The sequence below is a fragment of the Ctenopharyngodon idella genome, chromosome 20, assembly GCF_019924925.1.
Source record: "Ctenopharyngodon idella isolate HZGC_01 chromosome 20, HZGC01, whole genome shotgun sequence".
NCBI lineage: Eukaryota > Metazoa > Chordata > Actinopteri > Cypriniformes > Xenocyprididae > Ctenopharyngodon > Ctenopharyngodon idella.
Window position 1 is genome coordinate 24482767 of NC_067239.1, and position 23437 is coordinate 24506203.

The following is a 23437-nucleotide window of genomic DNA, read 5'->3' on the forward strand; positions in this document are numbered from 1 at the left end:
AGTGGGCTTCAAAGGTCTGAGTCCATGTGAAAATGCTTGTTTTTTTTCATTACCAATTTTTTTAGCATAACAATTTGAGTGAAAAGTTGTATTGAAAAATAAGCATGTCCCCCTTTTGCTCTGTGTAAAAACCTGGAGATCAGCATGATTTGAGAATGATCTTGAATGATCATCTTTCATCACAAATTTGCTTTTTTAAGCAATTTTTTAAAACTATGGTGAACAATCTTAAATACTTCTTTATTTTTTTTGTCATAAAACTCCTTTGTTTGATGTTTTTGATAATCTATATGGTTCATGATTTAAATTGAATTTTGAATCCAAGATTTTCAATGTGGACTTCCACTGTATATATATTTCATGTTTTCAAAGGTGTCACTCCACATCACTCCATTTCAAAGAGAAGTGTTTTCCTTTCCTAGATATTGTATGCAACTTACTGAAATGTCACTGCCATTTCACTTGAATTGAATGAACTGCTTATGCTAACTGTAGTTTGGAAAAGCAACTAATTTCTCGTCTTCTTTTGCAGTCTGTTACCCAAATTGCATTCACTTAACAGCTTCAACTAGTGGTGAGTGTACTGCTAACATGCCTAATATGTGTGTAATTTGCTTGCTTTTAACTGTGAATGTCAAAGCTTCAACGTTTTTCTGTACCTGAAGATGTTTTTTGCTTTATTAACTGTAATGTCATTCCAAACTGCGATGACTTTCTGTGGCTACTTGCTTTTGAAGAACGCAAAAGGTGAATTTTGAATAGGGCTGTGAACTGAACTGAGACTGAAGCCTCAAGCTTCATAAAGGATGGAAATGCTCCATAAGAATTATCATAATAGCAGTCCATATGATTCAAATTCACAGTTCAGGTCTTCTAACATCAGCACATCTGAAGTCAGTATGTTAAGCTTTGTGTGATGAATAGTCCACTTTTTTAAGTTATAGCCTATTTTTGGCCTTTTATTCCTCTATTAGATAGGATAGTGTAGATGAGTCAGGAAGCAATGGGGACTTGTAACCCGAAGGTCGTGGGTTCAAGTCTCGGTACCGACAGGAAATGAGTGAATGAACAGCGCTCTCTCCCACTCTCATTACCCACAACTGAGGTGCCCTTGAGCAAGGCACCTAACCCCCAATCGCTCCCCGGGCGCCGCAGCAAAAACGTCTGCCCGCTGTTCAGGGTGTGTGTTCACAGTGTGTGTGTGCACTTGGATGGGTGAAATGCAAGCACAAATTCCGAGTATGGGACACTTGAAGCACAGATGCGCCATATGTCGGAGCGCTGCCCACAAGGCTGTTGTTCCGATGAATAGTCCAAATTTTAAGTCTTTTTTTTACTGATAATCATCTCCTCCAGTGAGCTGTTAAATATTTTGACTGGATTAAAGGCCCGTTCACACCAAGAACGATAATTATAACGATAACTTTATTTGTGTCCACACAATGAACAATAACGGTCTGTTTATTCTAAGCTCACGCGCTGCGGTTTCAAAGTGTGTACAACATGTTTTTGTTGTTCTTGTTGCATTTACACAGCTTTAACCAGCAGATGTCCTCAGCATGCTATGTTTCGAGTAAATAGCTAGTGTAATCGATCTAATCTAACAAATCTAATATACAAAACTAATAATATCTAATCTGACAAAGTTAACATAGTGGAATAAAAACAACGCCTAGTCTTTTTCACTGCAAATTCAAAGGAAGCAAGACAATGTTGTCGAAACTAGCGCTGGATACCTGAGGTAATTTTATTTTACACTGTTTACTAGCCTGGCATATTTCGTTAATACTTCTCACCATTTATTCCGAGGGTATGACCGATTGTTTTCCATATATAATCCATTTTCTTTAAAGTATACTTGAAAAGGGGGGTTGACTTGTCAAACGGTGGGTTTTTCTGGACCTCAGCGATTAAATTCTCCGCAATGTCGCCTGCCATTTTAAATGCGCAAGCCCTTAAATTAGAATGGATTCTGATTGGCCGTCAGTGTTTTATCGTTCAACAGCTGGAAAAAAAATTCATTCTGAAAGTGATCCCAACGATATTGTTTCTCTATATAGTTATCGTTATTGCTGTGGTGTGGACAGTGCTATTCTTTTATATTTAGAATGATTTTTAGAACTATATCTTTATCATTATCTTTATAGTTATCGTTCTTGGTGTGAACGGGCCTTTAGTCACTAGGTTGAACTTGAGAACTGGATCTGTCTATTTCTTGAATGAATCATTTTGCCTGGTTTTGTGAACTGAGATGTTCTTCATTGAGAAGATCTAAATGAGTCCTTCACAAATAAGATGCCCCTATGATATTTTAAAGGTGCTTCTTTGTCATTGTGCAGAATATTTTTTAGAAATTCACCTTTTTGGTTCTTCACTAAAGAAAGTCATGTTTGGAATGACTGAGGGTCAATGAAAATGTAAATTCATTAATTTAAAAATTTTGCCATTTTGGTAGAATTTTTTTTTTTTTTTTTTTTGGAAAAATTTTGGTAGACCTGTTCCAGGGCATTTTTGCTTTTAGCTAGCATTTCTTGACCTTGACAGGAGCAGTGTAAGACCACCTTAGCAAACTGCAGACAGTTAGACGCTGGAGCCTATGACACATAACTATTTCCTTTGCTCAGTTACAACCAGCTGTGCTTGTGATGTTGGCATGAAGTCAAGAGGCCCGTGAAGTTGAGCCTGGAGCAAAACTAATGCTGTCACTAATAAGCATGCTTTTAAGACGCTACCCTCCCCTCTCTTTCCATTGGCTACTCATGTGGTTCCCTCTCATCCTTTGACAAGACCAGTGGGGGACGGCGATCCCACCTTGCATGGAAACGCTGGAGGAGCCCATCCTTAGAACAGCTCTGTGTTTTTTTCCCTCAACCTGCCTTTTAACGCAGAACTTCAAGATGATCAGAGACTCAGTGCTATAATGCTAGACAGCCGCCGCAATGTGACGTCTCTGTTAATATATTTAAGAGCTCTTAAAGTTATCCTGCTACTTCATTCCTATGAGTTGCTATGGATTAGTTCCTCTGTGTAGTTTGACACCTGAATCAAATCATTTAGGAGTCTTTCCACGAATGACTTGTCCTCAGAGCTTAAGTAAGATTTATATTGTATTAGAAAATGTCAAAATAATCAGCTTTTGTTGGAACCAATAGTGTTTTGATTTACATTTCAAAACTGAAAATCTTCAGTCATCAAGACACTGAAAAAATGTGAAGAAAAAAAAAATTAAAACCTTTAAAATCTTGGTCTGTGCAAATGGTTTATTGACTGAACTTTTGGTCAGTGCGGTATGCTCAGACATGCTCTGATGAAGATTGCATTGACTAAAGCTTAACCAATAGATTTGCATTGCAAGTTAAGTTTTTCCTTTTGCAGATTGCTTGGCTTTTAAATTATGTTCAAGATTTGGTTGTTTAGACATTCAGAAACTAGCGAATGAATTGGAAAGATCTGAAAAGCAAAACAAGATACAATTTGGTATTTCACACATCCCTAATGGATTTGTGTTGAGAAAAGGTGGCACTCCTGGGCCTGGATCAAACCAGCCAGTAGAACATTTCTGTCATTCAACTGTGGCGAATTATTAAATTCCACCTTTGAGTCGCTGATGTTCAAGTTTCAGCTTGGACATTTTGAGGTCACATTCCATTGTCAAAGCCCAGAGGAGTGCTGGGAAATCTATGACACTTTTTCAATTCAATTTTTGTCCTAAGTTAGACGTGAAATTCTATTCATGGACGTATAAGAGAAAGAATTAATATTTTTGACAGTGTTTTAAGTCTGCCAACTTGATTCATTTTTGATATATTTTTGTGTCTTTGTACAGTATGTCAGTAGATTTTATATATATTATAGATATTTTTATACATTTAGTTTTAGTTTTGAGAATTTTGTTTGTTTTTCAAACATGTATTTATTTATAAAATGTCAAATGTTCATTTTCAAATCTTTCACAGGCACTGCCATAGCAACTCTTTCCCCGGAAACCCCAGGTTGTGCCTCCCCCGGACTTGGCTGCCCAGGTAGGAAGAGAAATATCCTTATTAACTTTTAATGCTGAACACATTCTTCAAAACATGTATTTTCTTCCTGGATAATTAGTTGACCCATTATAAACAGTTCTCATCAAAGACTAACTTTTTTATTGCATCTATACGACTTTGCTAATTAAAAATATTCCTTTGTCTCTTATTGATTTCATTTATTATTTTTTAAACTAATGCATTAAAAAAAAACTTTTCCTGAAAAACGAAGTATAATACTTAATTAAGCATGCCAAACAAAAACAGCTTGACTTCCGCTCATTAAGACTCCCCTAAACTGAACTGGTGGCCAGTAAACGTCCATCATCATCAGGGAGCCATGAGAATCCTCAGGCTTAATGTTCTCAAGTAATTTCCATTAAAGGTCATTGTCCTATTTTAACCATTTTGCTTCTTTCCCACCGGTCTACTAAAATTTCTTTGCATCATATTTATTCCCATGTAGTACAAAAATGGCACATTCATGCCTGGAGATTGGTCTTCTTTCAATAAATTTAGTCTTCTAGGTTTAGAAATGTCTTGTTAACCTTTTCTTCTCACCATTGAACTATACTTCATCATAGTTTTTGTTGTTGTTGTTTTTTTTTTTTCCATTAATGATATGCCTACAGTATATCATGGAGCTAAAACACCTATGCAGAGAAATCTATATTAGTTTATTAGTGTATATAAAGTATGAAGTTTCTGCACATATCTCTTTTTGGGGGTTAGGGAATCACAGGTAATTGCCTCCTCGAAATTCCATGATGATTAATTACACTTAACTGGCTGTCGTACCTGAGGGGAAAAAAGCATAGGTGAAAAAAGACAGAATGACCTGTGTATTTCTAAGGATACGCAATCTAGTATTCAATGTCCTGGGTGTTACAAAACATAGGAACTAGCAGGAGAACATCTCCCTTTTCAGCACAATGTTAGAATATGATAAAGGCAATGAAACTTTCAAGCTCTCATAATTCATTGTGCTAGTTTTTAGGGGATGCTGAACTTAGCAAGCGTTGCCCGATTTTTCTTGCCATTAAATATATTTAGAAAATGTCAGATTTTTCATTTCTGGTTAATCTCTTTTTTCCATATTCATCTCACGCTATGCTTGTGATTCACACAACTGTTCATTTGCTCCACAAGTTGTTCTTGCTTTTTTGGTTTCGTTCTAACCTCCATTTAATGCCAGTGTGCCCTTCTTCCATCCCTGCCACCAGCAACATTAACTGTTACCACCGCATCCATTGCCACCACTAACATGATTCCTACTAATGCAACAACCCACGGTAAGCATTCACCTCTGCCTTCTCATCATTTTGTGCCTGTGTCCTTTTGTTTCATGAGGGTAATGTCTTTTGCCTAATGCAGAACAGGTGGTGGTCAACTCATTTGGAGAATATCCTTATTAGCTGCAAAAGTAATGTTCCATTTAGAAATAGAGGATGTTTTATTAATGCCAGTGGACTTGTTCCAGAATATTTAATGACTTTTAAAATGTTTGAAAGTAGATTTGAAATAATGCCAAAGAGAATGGTTGCTTTATATGGCAGATAATGTTTTTTATTTAATCCTGCAGGATTGTTTTAAAGTAAATCTGTCTGGTTGAAATGCTAATATCTGTCACATCATTGTAGTTTACAGGTGATTTAAACGTTTGTAAGCAGTATTAATTCCTGTTTAAATGTACTTTATTCCCTCTCATTTCATCTTTTTTTTCTTTTGTTCTGGCATCAAATAATGTAGTAACAATGCAGTTGATTGTCTACATTTAAATAGATGCCAAATGGGGCAGATTATTTTGTATAACAAGGTGTAGTTTACCCAAAAATGGACAATTTTGTCATAATTATTCATCCATATAATGTTTAAATGATGACAGAAATTTTGGCATATGGCATCTGTCAAATAATTCATAATTTTTTTAACCGCATATTCCAAGTTAAATATATATCTGCATTTTTAAATTAATGTACTGAAGCGAATGACCCAGTAGATTTATTCGTTATTGAACTTTAAATATGGATGCATGTCAGTAGAGCTCATTATCTCTCTATTTTCTTCTTTAGCTATTACTACTACTCTTTCATACACAACTACTTCTAGCATGCCTCTAACCACAACTTCTGGTAAGCAAATATCTAGGTTTCCTATTGTTTTATATTCTGTTTAATGAGGTATGATAAATACCCTCACTAATACATGTGCGTGGCTCTGCCTCTTTATACCAACACTAGTTCTACTCATACCCACCACTAGTGCTAAAACAACAACTACAACTACTGGTAAGCTAACAGTTACTGAATAACCGATTTCTTTTCATTTTCATTCACCTTTTCAGCCATTAATATACATTTATGCTGTTTCATATTGCCATACTAACCAAACTTTTAACATTGTCGTGTCTATGTGTGCCATCATTAGTACCAACTACATCACCTTTAATCCAATCTAACCCACCACTCATCAACCCTGGTAAGATATTACTTCTGCAAAAGATATATGATCAAATACCAATTATATTACCCCAAATGTTTAATATTGCCTAGACTCTGCTTTTGGATCTATTTGATTGTATTTGCCAGTGTTTCTAAGTATTCCTGATTAGTTTAACAGGATTTACCTTTATTTAATATACTGTAAGACTAGATATATGTAAAAAATAAAATTAGCATTTCAACAATTAATGTGTTTTTAATTGGATAAAATAATGGCACAAGTTTTGGCAAATACCTTTAACTGTAAAAAATGAAAAATAAACAAAAATGACCAATCAGTATAAAGAAAATGCATGTCAGTATAAGGACCCTTGTCTCATGTCCTCATGCATAGCTATTTGTTCATTTACCTAAAGCATTCATCAGTCACTTAATCCATTCCTTCATCTGCAGCTGCTGCTACTAACTCACCTCTGTCAACAGCAAAACCAATGGTAAGCCAAACCTGTTATCTCACATCATACATGGCTTGCTTGTGCTTACCAGGGGATGTCACTGCTAAACTTTCATTTGTATGGGCAAAATGGGAGCGGCTAGCTTGTCTAAATAGAAACGGGAAATAAAAGATTGGTTTATTGCTCTGAAAATTGTCTGGGTGCAGATTAAAGGCTTCATACCTCTTCTTTTTTATATATTTATCTAATATTACCTTAATTAATATATATTTGGATTAATAAACACCTTTTTAACTCCATTTTGTCAAGTGTCTGCTGTGTTTAGCTTAGCTTAAATATGTGAATTTGTTTTTTGGGGGTTTTTTTTAGTCTTCTAATTCCTGTATGGATCTATCAAAATCTTGAAAGCTTTTTGTATTTTTTTTTTTTTTTTTTTTCAGGTCATAGCAGTCTTTAAACACTTATCTTCCCTCTTCTCTTTCATTGCATATTTTTAAATTCCCTAAATGTGTTCAGCTAAAACCTTTCCTGGCAGCTATTACAGTTCTCTACTGTTCTCTTACTCTTTAGCAAAGTTACATATTCAAAATACATTTCAACTACTATTCTTTCAGCACCCTGTGTACTTTAATATAATCTATTTTATATTTGTTAGTCCCTTATATTAACTGTCAAGTCATTTAGAACTAATTATTGGCTTATTTATGATGCTAATACTATCTTTCTAGCATTCCTTCTGTGCTAACATTAGCATTGCCTTCCTGACAGTTTTCCTGAAATCCTTGAGCTGTGTTTCTGCTGTATAACTTCATTTTTGCTTTCTTTACAGTCCTCATTTAGGTATTGACCCCTGGATTATGTGCTTTATTTGTTTCAAACAGTCCTTATGCTAACCTCTATATTGTTTTTTGAATGGGATTTTTTTCAGAATGTTTTCTAGTATATTGTTTTGTTCTGTTATATGGTGTACTGTATATCTGCAAAGATAAATAATAGTCTGCTCTGACCTCTTCATTTTTACCAAATCCTGGATCCTCTGCTAAATAATTGGAGCAGAAAAAGAGAGGGCTGCATTTTTGTGGTCACTACTGCGGTTTACTCCTCGCGCTGAGACTCTGTCCACTAGCTCTCCCCCTGCTAGGCCTCTTGTTGCTCCTGCTCCCCGGGGCCCCAAAACATCACTCGGCTTCATCTCCACACCCCTCATCTGGCCCGTGAGGAAGAAAGTTGAGACTGCCGTCACTCGGCCACACAAACGTCCCGTCATCCATCTGACCAAGCCGCCTGCCCAACCGACAATAAGCATGACGAATGAATCCCACTGGCTGAAAACATCCACTATGGCCTCTGTTGCCAAGAAAACAGACTCTACAAGCATGAGGCCAGCCTATTCCCAGGTGAAGCCTCCATGGCAACCAGATGCTCACAATCAGAGTGAAGACTTTGAGTCTTTCCAGGTGGCGTCACTCAGTAATCGTAAGAATAAGCCGCTAGCTCCCCAACTGGTCCTGAGTGATAGTGACAAGAACAGCACAGAGATACTTGATTACCCATCTGGTTTTGGCCCAGAGGCATTTTTTTACGACATTGACTTGGATGATGATGTCTTCAGCCTGTTTGACTTTGATTCCACCTACTCCCTGGATGAAAGCTCGGCCACTGCCATCCCCCATAACATGTCTTTCTTAGAAGTAGAAAGTGTACCTACTGTCAACACCACGACTTTTGGACCTGTGAGACAGGCTGTTAGCAAACACGAACACTTACACAGTCAGTCAGACCTTAGTTTACCCTGGGCTATGTCAGAGTTGGCACAGGTCTCAGAGCAGCTCGAGACAGACAGCAACTGGACACTTATCCCTTCTCCCGTCATGAGTCCGGGAGGAACAGGTGTGCAAATGATCCAGCCTGAGCTCAAGAGTCTCTCTGGCCAAACAGCAGCATGGCCAGAGTGGTCGCCCACACACCTTGTGGATATAAAGCTAACAAGCACTGTGCCCTGGGGCCTCTCTGAGGCAACTGCCACCAAGGACACTTTTAAAGATGTTCAACACGGTCAGAAAAAGTCCACCATCGTGCCCACAACAGTTACACATGACCAGATAGAAACTTTAGCAGAGGGTTATGCCAGGACAAGCCTGACAGAACATGAGTATAGTCTTACCGATACCACCCCTTATTTTTCTTCATCAACCTCCCAATTGAGCTCTTTCGACTATCTCCCTGATCAAACTATTTTACTCGTAGCGCCTTTGGCAGTGAGCCCTCTCGCTCCTCAAGGCAGCTATCCTCTCACAACAGAGACACTTGTTATCTCCTCTCTCTCTCCCTCTTTTAGTGTCGAGCCGGTGACTGGACTGCTTATGGATTCAAACCGCAGTGCTGCCACTCTTATTGAGCCTCTGAGTTCATTGCCTACTGCAGGGGTTCAAAGTGACTCTTTAATGACAGAGGCCATCAGACCGAGTCTGTTGTCTTCTTCGCCGCACGCTGATGTGTTCCCATCTCTGACACCTGGCTCAAACCAAAGTCTCTTTATCTCTGATGCCAAAAACAACACTGACCTGGTTTTACCCTCAATGAACAATCAGTTTATCCTCTCTGAAAACCCACAAGCTGTTGACTCCAGCCAATTCCCAACTTCCAGAGTTCTCACTTTGTTTTCGGGCATCGAAAGCGGCATTTCTACATCAATAGTGAGCAGCGGGTCCAATTTAGATTCACCTCTGGTGCTGGAGCCGTCGCGTGTAAACAGATTGCCAGAGACCCTTTTCAGAGGCTTAAGCAGGCAAGGCGATGTTAATCCTTCAGAGGCTGATCTGAGGGACTTGTCGCATATGCCTCATATTTCTGTCAGCACTAGTTCAGAATTACCATACGGTTCTGTGGTGGCCCTGACAGACGAATGGAGAGGTTCTCAGTCTTCACCCCTTAATTCAGACTCTCAAATGAAAGTGGAAAGGATAGATGTATCACCCACATTCAATTTGCCCTCCCAAAACATTTTGGACTCTGGCTCAGAACATGGCATGGTCACTACGACGTGGTTGGGCTATTCCGGGGAGAGCTCCCAAATTTCATCATCTGAAATATTTCCCTCCCTTTTGTTCAATTTGATAAGTAAGAATGGACCAGATGAGGCCTCACCTTATGAAACCAAATTCAGACATCATTCAGAGACAATGGACATTTCTAACTTCGTAAAGCCTGCTGATGTCCTTCCTTCTCAGTCTGAAGGAGAGATTTATCAGGATGGATTTGTTATTTCTGGTGCATATAGTCGAATAAGCAGTCCAACCCACACATATGCTGAAGCCACCACTACCACATGGTCTCTCAATACAACTTCTTCTCTAAATATATCAGAAGTCTCTAAGTCATTTAACCAAAACAGCACACATGACTCTATTGATCAACATAGTAACTTCACAAACATGACCACTGAGCAGATTGTGAGCCATTCAAACACCATTTTAGCTTTTGAATTGTTTAGAACAGATATACACACATTTGAATCATTGTCAGTGAACTTGCCACACACTCCTCCTCCTTTGCAAATGACTATGACTTATGCAGATCTGTCATCTCGTACCCGACCAAACCCTGCTTTTCATCAATTCTCCACCTTTATAAGCAGCATGCAATCAGAACTTGAAAGGAGTGCTTCCATTCCAGTCCTTCAACCCTCCAAATCAATAGACATCTCAAGCAGTTACAGTCAAGACCTGCTGGACACTAAACATGTCCACTCCTCAACAACAAAGCAGCCATTTTGGGCCAAGAATGAATCAGCAAACCCCTCCAGCCACAACCACAATGTGCTCGTTGTTCAGCCCGCCACCACAGATAGCGAGACGCATCCGTCTCCAGCTATTGACGACCAGTCTTTTGTCCCCTCAAATGGCACAGTCGACACCCCGACCAAAGGAGTCAGCGCAGGTTTTGGCTCTGTGCACACTGGTGCCACCAATGGAACTACTACAGAACTGGCCCCATGTCCATGTAAAGCTCCCTTTCATATTACATGTCTGTGTGGACTTTCAACCGGGAACAGTATGTTTTCCAATAACAATCTAGAACTTAGAAAGAAAGATAGCTTCTTTTATTACTGAATCCTGACTTTCTGAGCAAGTGATCGTAGAATGATGGGTTGTTCAATTGAGGGGGGAAAATCACTCTGTCTTCTCGGTGTGCAAATTTTCATTTTTGATTCCATGTGATTTACTAGAAGTAGTAAGATATTAACCATAGCCAGTTCTGAGAATCATTGAGTTTCAGTTCTCTTCATGTACTGGCTGTTACTCGCTCACTCAAATTGAGTGCATAGGTCTCTTGTAATTATCCAGATTTGTATCATTCTTCCTTCTTAGGAGACTACCTGAAGTTTTTTTGTTTTGTTTTTTTGTTGTTTTTTTTTTACATTGAACAGTTCAGCTTTACTTTCAAGAAGAATGATTTTACGAGAGAAGTGTGCTATCTTAGAAAGCTCTCTCACATTTTCAATTTGTGGAAATAATTATTTATTTAATTTTTATTATATCTGGAGTCTCCTAAGAAAGTTTTGGCATGGTGTAGTTATGCATTATAAAGTAGTCCAGCACTAACAACTCAAGATACATGAGAGCCATCTTGTGATAGAAGTGAAGCATAGCAGTAGATCTCAAAAAAAACTTGGCATGATGAACCAGGATTTTCTTTTACTGTCAAATCATCTATACTGAATTTTTTTTTTTTACAACACTTTGGATAGATTTGATTTAAAAAGTCAAAGAGACCACATTTGTTTCAAAATTGTTAATTACCAATATTTTTTGGACTACTGCTATGCAACACAGGAGAAAAGTGAATTAATAAATTGTGTTTTGATTGATAAAAAATACTGTATTCTCCTTTTACAGAGGAAATTTTCTACAGAATATCCCTTGTGGTTATTGATGAACAAGCAAACACCCCCAGCGATGTTAAGATGATGATATCTCAATGGGTATATCTATATATTTGTTTTGTTTCACTTTCAAATACATTTTAAGTCTCGATTAATGGATATTATGATAACTGATAATTTTATGAATTCTGAAATTGCACCGATATAACACGTTTTCTTCTTCTGCATTAGTTCTCAATTATATCTCTTTCTGAACATGTTGCTGCTTACTAATCCATTTCTGTGATTTTTACAGCTTAATCAAACGTTTCAGAACTGGATCTACAGAGTTTATGTTAATAGTGTCAGGTAGGGTTCTTTTTTAATTGAAAATGAACATCTCTTTCTTTTATCTAATGATGACTGTTAGCAATCTTGCTCTCATCCCCTTTTCAGTCTCCAACCTGACACTGTTCTCTCAAGGGCCGCAACGATTCGGTAAAACAATTCAGCAGTTCATATCTATTTTTTTTATCTAGTTTTACTAATGTAATGGTAACCATGTTTTACAATATTTTGTTTTCAGTGTTTTGATGTCTAAAAAAAATGTTGTGGTGTTGCATTCTACTTAGACAAACCTACATGGCCCTGCTGGTGTATAAGAATACCACTGATGCAAGTCTGACCGAGGCAGAGATTGAGAACAGGCTGAGAAATGCCCCTGTAATTGGAAATGGCTTAATATTGGACAGTGTGTTCGTGAATTTAATGGGTATGGCATGATCCATAGTGTTCAATAATTCAGTAGCCTTTGCATTTGCATATTGTTTAAAAAAACATTATTATTAAGATCTCCTCCTAAAATATGGCTGATATAGTATTCATCTTGAACTTACACGTTAGCTAGCGACGTGGAAGTAGCATCACGCCACAGCAAAAGTTTGTAGTTATCAAAGCCATAATATCATTTTAAACATTTTCATGTCTTAGGAGTAAATCCTTTTAATGAGAAAAAAGTACTGAGTGCACCTTTAAGGAAGCACATAGTCTGGAAAATTTCAGAATATGTGGCTCCTCTTTAAAGAAAGGTTTGTAATTGAATCCTTTTAATCCTGTCCCTGTTTGGTTGCTTTGCCTCAGAAAACTGCCAGCCAGAGGAGTTCCCATTCCACTACAGATGGCCAGAGAGCAGACCCACAGTCACCCAGTATATCCCCTGCTTCCCTTACAAAGAGCAAAACGCATCCAGGACTTGGTGAGTAGACACTTATACCTTCTGCTCTAGATGCAAATAGGAATAAACTACTAATTGAAGCAGTAATCATGTTTTAGCAAGTCAATTAAAAAATGTGCATTTGTTTTTTCTGCTCTTCAGCATGATTAGCCAGTATAATTACACATCATTTTGGGCTCTCCCTGACCGTGGAAACTGCACTAATATAACAAGCATTTCAGTTTCACAAGGTAGGTTCTGATCCACACTGCACACATTACTGTGAAATCAAAACTAGCTTTAATAACTCTTACTGTCAATTCAACAGAGAATGCAATGGAAGTGGCCGTGCAGCTTGCTGACATCACTAATAATGAGCTCTCTAAGGAGGAGGTGGCACAGATTGTCTCCAAGTTGAAAGAGCTTGTGAACATAGCCAAAATCAACGCCACCCTGGCCAGCACTGTGGTCACTATCATCTCCAACGTCATGGTCAGCTCAGATGACGCTCAAAAGGACGCCTCAGAGACGTATGTGTTCTTACATACACTGTAGAAAATTTAAGTTTGTTGAACTTAAAAATGAAGGCAACAAATTGCATGATTTTTTTGGAGTTAAACACATTTGATTAGAGGGTTAGTTCACCCAAAAATGTAATTTCTATCATTAGGTACTCACCCTCATGTCGTCCCAAACTCGTAAGACCTTTGTTCATTTCGGAACACAGATTAAGATATTTTTGATGAAATCTGAAGGTTTCTGAACCACACATATTGTATAGGCAGCAACGTCATTGCACCTTTTGAGGTCCAGAAAGGTATTGAAGACATTGTTAAAATAGTCCATGTGACTACAACCTTAATGTTATGAAGTGACGAGAATACTTTTTGTGCAGAAAAAAAAAAAGACTTTATTTAACAATTTTATTTATTTAACCCTCGGATTTCATCAAAAATATCTTAATTTGTGTTCCGGAGATGAACGAAGGTCTTATGGGTGTGGGACGACATGAGGGTGAATACCTAATGACAGAAATTTCATTTTTGGGTGAACTAACCCTTTAAATGTCTTCACTAAACATCGATTTTCTAGTTGTCATGACTTAAAATCTGGCATCATTGTAATAACTGTCTATGTAGATTAAGCAAGTTTTAGATTTCTTATGCTGTATGAACTATGCAAATGATTTCGTTTGTTTACTGTTTTATGGTTTTAAATGGTTGTATATTGTTCAATATTACATTCTTCGTCTCAATACATGTCATTTGAGAGCAGCACTCGCTGTTTAATTTGAATGACTTGCTATTGTTGTTGGTGCAACTTAAAACATTGGTGTATGTTGTAATAGAAAATTGGTACAGAGATTCATTACTTGCTTTTTTGAAAGTTATAAGTTGTTAGGGCTTATTTGTGTGATTCTTTGGTTATTTTTCAGCATTATTTACTGGATTTAAGAATATATTTGTTACACTGTTTTCTGAATCTCTCAGAAATGTCTGGTCTTATTCATCCCAATGCTTCTAGTTTCAAGTGTGTGGAGGGGGTCTTCTTGAATCTTCAGTCCAGAAGTTTTTAATCTTCTCATCTATGCCTTCTTATTGTTGTATCATGTGTCTTGGTTCAGAGCTCTCAAAGCAGTGGATGACATGGTGCATAAGATTGAATTTGATGGACCCTCACTGACCATCACATCCAAATATCTGGCTGTGGGAGTTTCTGCCCTCAACACCAGCAATTTTAATGGGACCACTTTCAGTGCGTTTATAGCCACAAACACGACAGACCCTCAGGTAAATGTCACGGCACATCTCTGCTTCAGGTGTTAAATGTCGTTTGATGTGACATTTGAAAAGTCTTTATATAAGTATGTGAGTGTGTTTCTGCTTGATGTGGTTTATATCTGGTTATGCATGTATATTTGAATATGTACTGCACATAAAATTTGCTTAAGGCTTCCTACAGTGGGATGTCCAAACATTTAAGCTGTATTTTGTGCTGCCCAAACACTTTAGCAGTAAAGTTTTAAAGTAATCTTTAGCAATTAAAGCAGTGTAATGAGAGGTGACGTGTATGGACCATGCCCAGAGGTTGCACCCATTGATTAGGAGCCAACGGTTCCTGGAAAGTTGTGGGAGGAAAAAGCAACATTGTAGAGTCTGACTCAGAAAATGACACATTTTCTCTCTTTTCAGTGCATGAGTGTCAGAATGTATATTTTTGCAAGTATTTAAGTGGATTTTCTGTATTTTTAGTATGCTCACAGCTTTAAATTGTTGTTTTTGTGCCATTTTGTACAGTATGTATATAGTTGAGGTTCACTGAAACTATTTAAGGGATTTTAATGAATTAAAAATACAAATTAGCCAAACAAAAGTTTATATTATCGCCTGAAGGCCCCATTTATACTACATAATAGGTTTTACAACCAGATGTCTGTTCAGTCTATTTTTACTTGAGATCCTGTAATGAATTAATTACTGCTTTATTCTGGCAGATGGTGTAGTAAACTCTTTAAACGCATTTGACTCCCTCTCACCCTTATTACATACATTGTAGCTTTTATAATTTAAGAATACTAATTTGGGATCACACAACATGGAGAATTTGATCTTTGGTACAGTAACACAAGACATCTGGGTGCTCATGAGCAGATCCCCCGTTCCTTGCGTATCCATTTATTAAATATTTTGACTAATATTATCATGCAGACCTGCGATGAGTAACTTTTTCTCCACAGATCGATTTTGAGTCTGAGGCCCAGAACGCTTTGGCTGTGGTCACTCTACCTCCAACACTGCTGCACAACCTGAGTAATTCACTAATGGAGAGAGTGTCCAGAATAAACTTTATGTTCTTCACCAAGACAGGGCTCTTTCAGGTTAGCATGAACCAAATTAGCTTTTTTTCCTTCGTTGTACTGTACATTTTTCTATAAAAAAGTATTCTGGTATTCTATAGTCCATTCACATATTAAAGTAAGGCTTGATTTAAAGAGCTGAAGAACAATGTAATATTGACAATTCCCATTGATATTTCTGTCAATAGCAATTTGGATCATTAATGGTACGGTAATGAATCTCTGAACATTTTCTCTCAGTTCTGAGTGAACTAACTCAGAATAAACTCTGCATTAAATTGTGTAACATACACTACCTTTAAAACTTGTTTAGGGTTTATTCAGCAAGGATGCATTAAATTGATCGAAAGTGACAGTAAAGTCTATTTTAAATAAATGCTGTTGTTTTGAACTTTCTGTTCATCAAAAGCATCCTGAAAAAAAATGAACACTTAAAGGGATAGTTCGCCCCAAAATAAAATTCTGCCAAAACACAAAAAGAAGATATTTTGAAGAATGTTGGCAACCAGACAGTTGACGGTAGCCATTGATTTCCATAGCATTTTTTTCCTAATATGGAAGTCAGTGGCTACCGTCTGGTTGCCAGCATTCTTCAAAATATCTTCTTCTGTGTTCAACTGAAGAAAGAAACTCATAAAGGTTTGGAACAACATGAGTGTGAGTAAATAATGGCAGAATTGTATTTTGAGGTAAACTATCCCTTGAAGAATGGAGTAATAGCTGCTAAAATTTCAGCTTTGCCGTCACAGAAATAAATTACATTTTAAAATATATTAAAATTGAAAACTGGTATATTAATTTGCAATAATATTTCGAAGTATTACTGTTTTACTGTATTTTTGATCAAATAAATGCAACCTTGGTGAGCATAAGAGACTTACTGAAGTCACTTATGAGAAAAACTTACTTTTGTCATTAATTTGATTAACATATACTGTATATCTAATGATATGTTTCTTATCTGAATGCAACGTTTATCACTTACTAATAGCTAACAGAAGTGATAATCTCTGTCCATACTTACAAAACTAATATATATTTATATAGACAAAAATTGGGTGTAATTTTTTGTGCCTGACTCGCCCTAAAACTAAGCCGAGCAGTTTTGTCCTGACAGTACATTTCATTTCTTTTCAGGATCAGCAAAGTAATGGCAAGTCCTTGAACAGCTATGTGGTGGCTAGCAGTGTTGGCAACTTCACAATCAAAAACCTGCAGGATCCCGTCAAGATAGAGATTGCACATTTGGAGTACAAGGTACTCAGCAGGGGTGGCTAACACCAAAGTTTATTGTAATACTAGTTTTGGTAACTGCCGTTTTTGCATAAACTAGGATTTTGGTGATACATTTTTCTATGGGTAATTACAGTAACTATTCATTTGATTAGTTTAACCTTCCCATCAATGAAATTTCAAAGCAGTCATTTTCTTCCAAAATAATTATTTGTCCAAGCCAACTAGAACAATTGTGTCTAACACTCTTAATGTGTCTATCTTTCCTCCAGAGAGATCCAAAGCCTCTTTGTGTGTTTTGGGATTTCAACCTTAAAAGTGAGGGTAAAATAAATGATTTATTTGGCCGCTTTTTAAGCATTAAAACAGTCCCATAGGAAGCTGTACATATAGACTTACAGTAATTGTATAATATCCATTTGTCTCCATTAGATCGCACAGGGGGCTGGAATAGTGAAGGCTGTCTGGTCAGTCCGGAGTCCAACAGCAACAGGACCGTCTGCTTGTGTAATCACCTCACACACTTTGGCATTCTAATGGTGAGATTTGTGGGATTGGCAACAAAATGACCCAATACAGTGGTTTCTTGTATTAAGCCAGTATGACAAACTGAGCCAACGTCGATGTGTCTTATGTGTCATCCAGAGTGGCTAACCACGCCTGAAACAGACAGGGCCAAATACTTGGCAAACAGCTAATCAGGGAACTTGATGTAGTTTGGCACTATACGCATGTAATATTAAAGGTGCACTTTATATTAGGCTGGTATACAGTATATGGCAGTCGTGTTAATGTAGGATTATGTAAACGTTACCAATGGCATTGTAAAAAATTCATTATTCACAAGTTGTCATGATTTATTTATTTCATGAGCAAAAGTTAAGTGGAAGGAAAAAAAAAAAAGCTTTTTTGTACTATTAAAGGAATAGTTCACCCAAAAATGAAAATTATCCCATAATTTACTCACCCTCAAGCCTTCCTAAGGCTTTCTTCTTTCAGCCAAACACAAACTGACTTATATTAAATAATATCCCAGCTTTTCCCAGAGTTTTTTGAAGCTCCAAAAAGCGCATCCATCGATCATAAAAGTGCTTCATATGGCTCCAGTGGGTTAATAAATGCCTTCTGAAGCAAGGTGATGGGTTTTTGTAAGAAAAATATCCATATTTAAAACTTTATAAACAGTAATCATTGGCTTCCGGCAACGTCTGTACGTATGTTCACGAGAGAGTCAAGTTGCGGCAGAAGGGTGACCTCTGACCCGACGAATGACGTAGCGAATGACGTAACCTCTTCTCTTATATCGAACTCATCCGACATTTTTCTTTAAAACTTCTTGTTTTAGACTTCTAATTCGTGACCAGCAACTGTCACTGATAATTAAACACTAATGAGACACATCTTCGATGAATGTCATTATTAATTTTGCCTCGCTTTTGTCTTTTAGGACATCTCTGGAGCTTCTGCGCAGATAGATGAGAAGAACAACAGGGTTCTTACCTTCATTACCTACATCGGCTGTGGCATCTCAGCCATTTTTTCAGCAGCAACACTGCTCACATACATCGCTTTTGAGTGAGTGTCCTGACAGCGTTTGACTTTTAAACACTGCGTTTATAATGACTCATCTATGTAAACATATTGTGAAATCTTACATTTTGCTTTCCAGTAACAGCTATTCAAATTCTGATGTTTTCTCAAAGAATGTCTTCATCAGCTCTGCACAATATCCAGGATTGTGTTTTACCCAGTTTAGGCTACACCCTCCTCTTCAAGCCCTAATTATATACCATAAAATTAGACTGCTTGTTGCTAGTATTTAATGTTGCTGATATTTAAAATCAATTAGAAAGAAACACATTCATTTATTCAGTAAGGAAGTATTAAATTAATCATAAGTAACAGTAAAAACTTTTACATTGTTACAAAAATTTCTATTTCAAATAAATGCTGTGCTATTCATCAAAGATTCCTGAAAAAAGGTATCACAATTTCCAAAAAAATATTAAGCAGCTCAACTGTTTTCAACATTGATAATAATAAGAAATGTTTCTTAAGCAGCAAATCAGCATTAGAATGATTTCTGAAGGGTCATGTCACATTGAAGACTGGAGTAATGATGCTGAAAATTCAGCTTTGTCATTAAAAGTATAAATTACATTTTAAAATATTTTAAAATAGATAACAGTTATTTTAAATCATAAAAATATTTCAGAATATTGCTGTTTTTACTGTATTTTTGATCAATTAAATGTAGCCTTGGTGAGCATAAGAGACTTAAACAAATCTTCTAGACCCCAAACTTTGAGATGGTAGTGTAAATGGCTAAAGGTGCAATGGATTTGCAAAGACTCATTGTTTTCTTTGAATTAAATCTGTAGGAAGTTGCGGCGAGACTATCCTTCCAAGATCCTGATGAATCTCAGCACGTCACTGCTCTTCCTCAACATGGTGTTTCTTCTGGATGGCTGGTTGGCTTCGTACGACATTGAGGGATTGTGTGTGACAGTTGCTGTTTTTCTGCACTTTTTTCTTCTCACTTCCTTCACCTGGATGGGCTTGGAGTCCATCCACATGTACATTGCCCTGGTCAAGGTCTTCAACACCTACATCCGGCGATACATCCTCAAGTTTTGCATCGTGGGATGGGGTAAGTTCTGCAGCAAGGATTTTCTCCTTCATAAACTTTTGCTTTGTTTGCTAATGTTCGATATTGTATGAAGGAGCATTGAACATATTAAGCAGTGAGAAGATCTGACTGTGTTTTCAGGTGTCCCTGCTGCAATTGTTGGAATTGTGTTGGCTGTGAGCAAAAATTCTTATGGAAAAAAATATTATGGAAAAGCAGAGAATGGACAGGGCACATCAGAATTGTAAGTTTGGCCCAAGAAATTTAAACTGACAATTTATTTATGTTTGATGTCTTCTGTGAAAGTTGAATGCTACAGATCTGTGTAGTTCACATTCTTGAATAAAGAATGAATTTCTTTTAGAATGGTCTTTTACTTCCTTATTCCTTTGGTTTTCCCGGTCTTTCTTTCTGTAGTTGTTGGATTAATAGTCCGGTGGTATTCTACGTGACGTGCGTGGGCTACTTTTCCATGATCTTCCTGATGAATGTTGCCATGTTCATCGTGGTCATGATCCAGATCTGCGGGCGTAACGGCAAGCGCAGCAACCGAACACTCCGAGAGGAGATCTTACGTAACCTGCGAAGTGTGGTCAGCCTGACTTTCTTGCTGGGCATGACCTGGGGCTTTGCTTTTTTCGCCTGGGGTCCGGTCAGCCTGGCCTTCATGTACCTCTTCTCCATTTTCAACTCCTTACAGGGTTGGTTTATACTTATACCATTTTCACTATCCTGTATAAAAAACCCCATGGAATCGCTTGATGCTGGGCTTGAAATCTTTCATGTGTTGACATGTTTTCTATTTATACATACCATATGATTTTTACCCTTTTCCCCTTAATCTGATAGGCTTTAGTTACACCACAGCCATGAACCATGGTTTGCTACTTTTTTAAATGACAAAAATCTGTGTAATGCAACATGAGTCATTTACCCAAGATCATTTTTTAATGCATATGATCTGTCAAAAGTGAATTGTGTCGATTTCTATAACCTTTTAAAACATTTAGAACCCCAAAACTCTTTGATTTCATGGGCTCCTTACCTTTTTCTTAAACATATTTTTGAGATTTCTGAAAATATAAAAAAAATTGTGTTTTTGTGTATTATTTACTTTTTTAAATGCTAATGGAGTTAAAATTATCCCAAATTTCGCTCTTGATGTTATTGGCATTAAAAGGCTATTCCAAACAAATGTTCTGCCGAAACCCGGGATCGAACCAGGGACCTTTAGATCTTCAGTCTAACGCTCTCCCAACTGAGCTATTTCGGCCTATAGGCGTTGCTGTCTATAAAAATCTATGTGATCCGCTAGAGGTCGCTATTAAATGTGAAATGCGACAAATTTGAAAATAGCTTGTAGGTTTGTAAAGATTAAGAAGATTGTTCATTATTTTTTTCAACAGGATTATTCATATTTGTGTTCCACTGTGCCCTGAAAGAAAATGTACAGAAGCAATGGAGAAGATATTTGTGCTGTGGAAAGTTCCGCTTGGCAGATAATTCAGGTAAATTTAGTTAGTAGGCTACTATGATATTTAAAATTAATAGTTTTTTTTTTCAGAGGATTTTCCCATTTACCATATGCCAGAATCCAATACCGAGGGAGATTACATGATGCTCTATTGGTTAGTTTAACATTGTGTAGCTCTCCTTATGCATCACAGCACATTGCATTTGTGCTTATACTTTTTTCTTTTTCTTTTTAAAAGCATGCATTATTGGCCAGTAACTTATATTTTGTTTTTCATAGGCGTATTGGATATAACCTGTGCTGTGATTACATCTTTAGGTGCTGAATTCCTGAGACTTTTGTTGCACTTAGAATGTGTGTTTCAGTAAAGCCCAGCTTCTAAGACTTTCTTTCGCAGATATATTGTTAATAAAAAATTTAGGACCAGAGAGAACTTAGCTGGGCTTTACTTCCAGTTAAATCTGATAAAATTAGATGGGAAGTTAAAGAGTGTTTTTTTTATATATAGATGCCAGTCCCACACAACTTTCCTTTAGAAAGTTGTCTGTCCTGCATTTATGATGATGGAATTGCAGTATATTATCTGAATTAACTGCGTTTTCTTGTGCTGTATCTTTATGCATGGGATGCACCTGTCTGGCGAAAGTTAACTTGGTAGTTATAGATAACATTTAACCATACTTTGCAGACTGGAGCAAGACTGCCACTAATAATACCAAGAAAGTGAGCTCTGATAACCTGGGAAAGTCCCTCTCCTCCAGTTCTTTTGGCTCCACTACAGCCAACTGGACGTCTAAAGCCAAAGCTACACTAAACCCCTTTGCCAGGCACAGTAATGCAGGTGAGCATAAAAAATAATGATGTGGATTGCTTAGGCCACAGTTGGTGTTGCATTAAGATGGAATAAAACTGGCATTTAATTCCAAAGATAGGACTTGAAAACGTTTTGTAAGCATGCTCTCAGTAATATATTGCTAAGATGTGTAATGGTTGACTATTTCCCCTACATGCCTTGTGTTACTTTGTGCTTTACTGTGTTACTTTTTGTGTGACTGTATGCCTGGACTCAGTGGTGCTGTGTGTCTGTATTTATGTTTGTGGTATAGATAGTACCCTGCAATAATGCCATGGAGAGACTTCCTGAGGTAAAACCACGCAAGCCAGCTTGAGTTCACACTGCTTCTCTCTGTTCATGTGATCAGCTTCCCCTGTTGGGATAGACTGAATTCAATCCAGCGGCCCTAGACATAATACCTAGTCTAACTCACTCCTAACACATAAATGCTTCTTTTTGACCCTCCAAAATAGTCCTTCATAAGACATTACATTTTTAAAAACTTTAGGCATCTGCTGTGATGTTTTATGGTGGAACAATTGCCTGTTGGATTGAATCCAAGTTGTGGAGTGACATTCAAGAACTAGAAAGCACACTGCTGCTGGTTGTTATTGTCATTAGTATAGCAAATAAAGTTGCTAGCACAGTAGTGCAATACAAGGAAACACCTCAGTGCTGAAAAAATAATTATAAAGAGGTTATAGACCGAGCCTTTCGGTAGACATTGACAAGCTTTAGTGTCTTTTAGGAGTTCTGAATGTCATTTGCACTCTGTTTGACACTAATTTTTCTCACTGTGGGCTGTTTTTATTTATCTCCATTGTTTTGTTATTTTCTTTTCGTTTGGCAGTGTTAATGTCCCCACAGGAGAAAACACCCAGCTTGCACTGACTGCTGATGCTAAAATTTACAAAAATTATACACAGTAAAACACCATCCCCACAGCAGGATCACTCTACATGCTGGCCATGCAGAGGATAGATTATATGCACTTGCTGTATAGCACTAATAATGCGCTTAACATCAGAGATTTCAACACTATAGATACAATTTTTACTTTGTGAACGTTACTTTGGCTCAAGTAATTGTACTGTTATGCACAGTAGAGTTTATGTCATTGTAAAATATTGAGACATTTAGGATTTAGACGGTGTAGACTTGCTATGTTTGCATATATGCTAAGATGAAAGGAATGCTGTGCTGGTTGTCACTGCAATTGCATCAAAAGTTCACCTAGTAAAGCTCACTGTGTAATTATGTATTTTAAGTTATTGTAATGTACACTGTATAGATTTTTCCTTAATCAACAATATTTATAATTGACCATTCTTTCTTTCTATTTAATTAAAGGTACACTATGTAACTTTTGGCCCTCTAGTGGTTCAAAAACAAAACTGCACGTATTTTGTGGAAG

At 37.2% G+C, this 23437-nt stretch overlaps 1 protein-coding gene and 1 non-coding gene across 22 annotated transcripts in view; one reads left to right on the forward strand and one right to left on the reverse strand.

The window, feature by feature from the left end:
• Positions 1-23437, forward strand: part of adgrg6 (adhesion G protein-coupled receptor G6) — a 43682-nt gene that overhangs the window by 17523 nt on the left and 2722 nt on the right. For 3 of the 21 annotated variants that reach the window (XM_051876538.1, XM_051876539.1, XM_051876559.1), the window contains 24 exons: positions 533-574; positions 3957-4022; positions 5246-5314; positions 6095-6154; positions 6263-6310; positions 11817-11902; positions 12099-12151; positions 12239-12280; positions 12415-12554; positions 12923-13037; positions 13158-13246; positions 13324-13525; positions 14620-14785; positions 15733-15873; positions 16041-16058; positions 16990-17109; positions 17358-17409; positions 17518-17624; positions 18533-18660; positions 19467-19735; positions 19856-19958; positions 20132-20415; positions 21121-21222; positions 21877-22029. In XM_051876538.1, the coding sequence (XP_051732498.1) occupies positions 533-574; positions 3957-4022; positions 5246-5314; positions 6095-6154; positions 6263-6310; positions 11817-11902; positions 12099-12151; positions 12239-12280; positions 12415-12554; positions 12923-13037; positions 13158-13246; positions 13324-13525; positions 14620-14785; positions 15733-15873; positions 16041-16058; positions 16990-17109; positions 17358-17409; positions 17518-17624; positions 18533-18660; positions 19467-19735; positions 19856-19958; positions 20132-20415; positions 21121-21222; positions 21877-22029 (2655 nt within the window). Of the gene's footprint in view, positions 1-532; positions 575-3956; positions 4023-5245; positions 5315-6094; positions 6155-6262; positions 6311-11816; positions 11903-12098; positions 12152-12238; positions 12281-12414; positions 12555-12922; positions 13038-13157; positions 13247-13323; positions 13526-14619; positions 14786-15732; positions 15874-16040; positions 16059-16989; positions 17110-17357; positions 17410-17517; positions 17625-18532; positions 18661-19466; positions 19736-19855; positions 19959-20131; positions 20416-21120; positions 21223-21876; positions 22030-22294; positions 22334-23437 lie in introns of all 21 variants that reach the window. The other 18 variants (XM_051876555.1, XM_051876554.1, XM_051876540.1 and 15 more) reach the window with 17 other exon arrangements.
• Positions 20915-20987, reverse strand: trnaf-gaa (transfer RNA phenylalanine (anticodon GAA)). Its single transcript has one exon. It is a non-coding gene; the product is annotated as a tRNA-Phe (tRNA).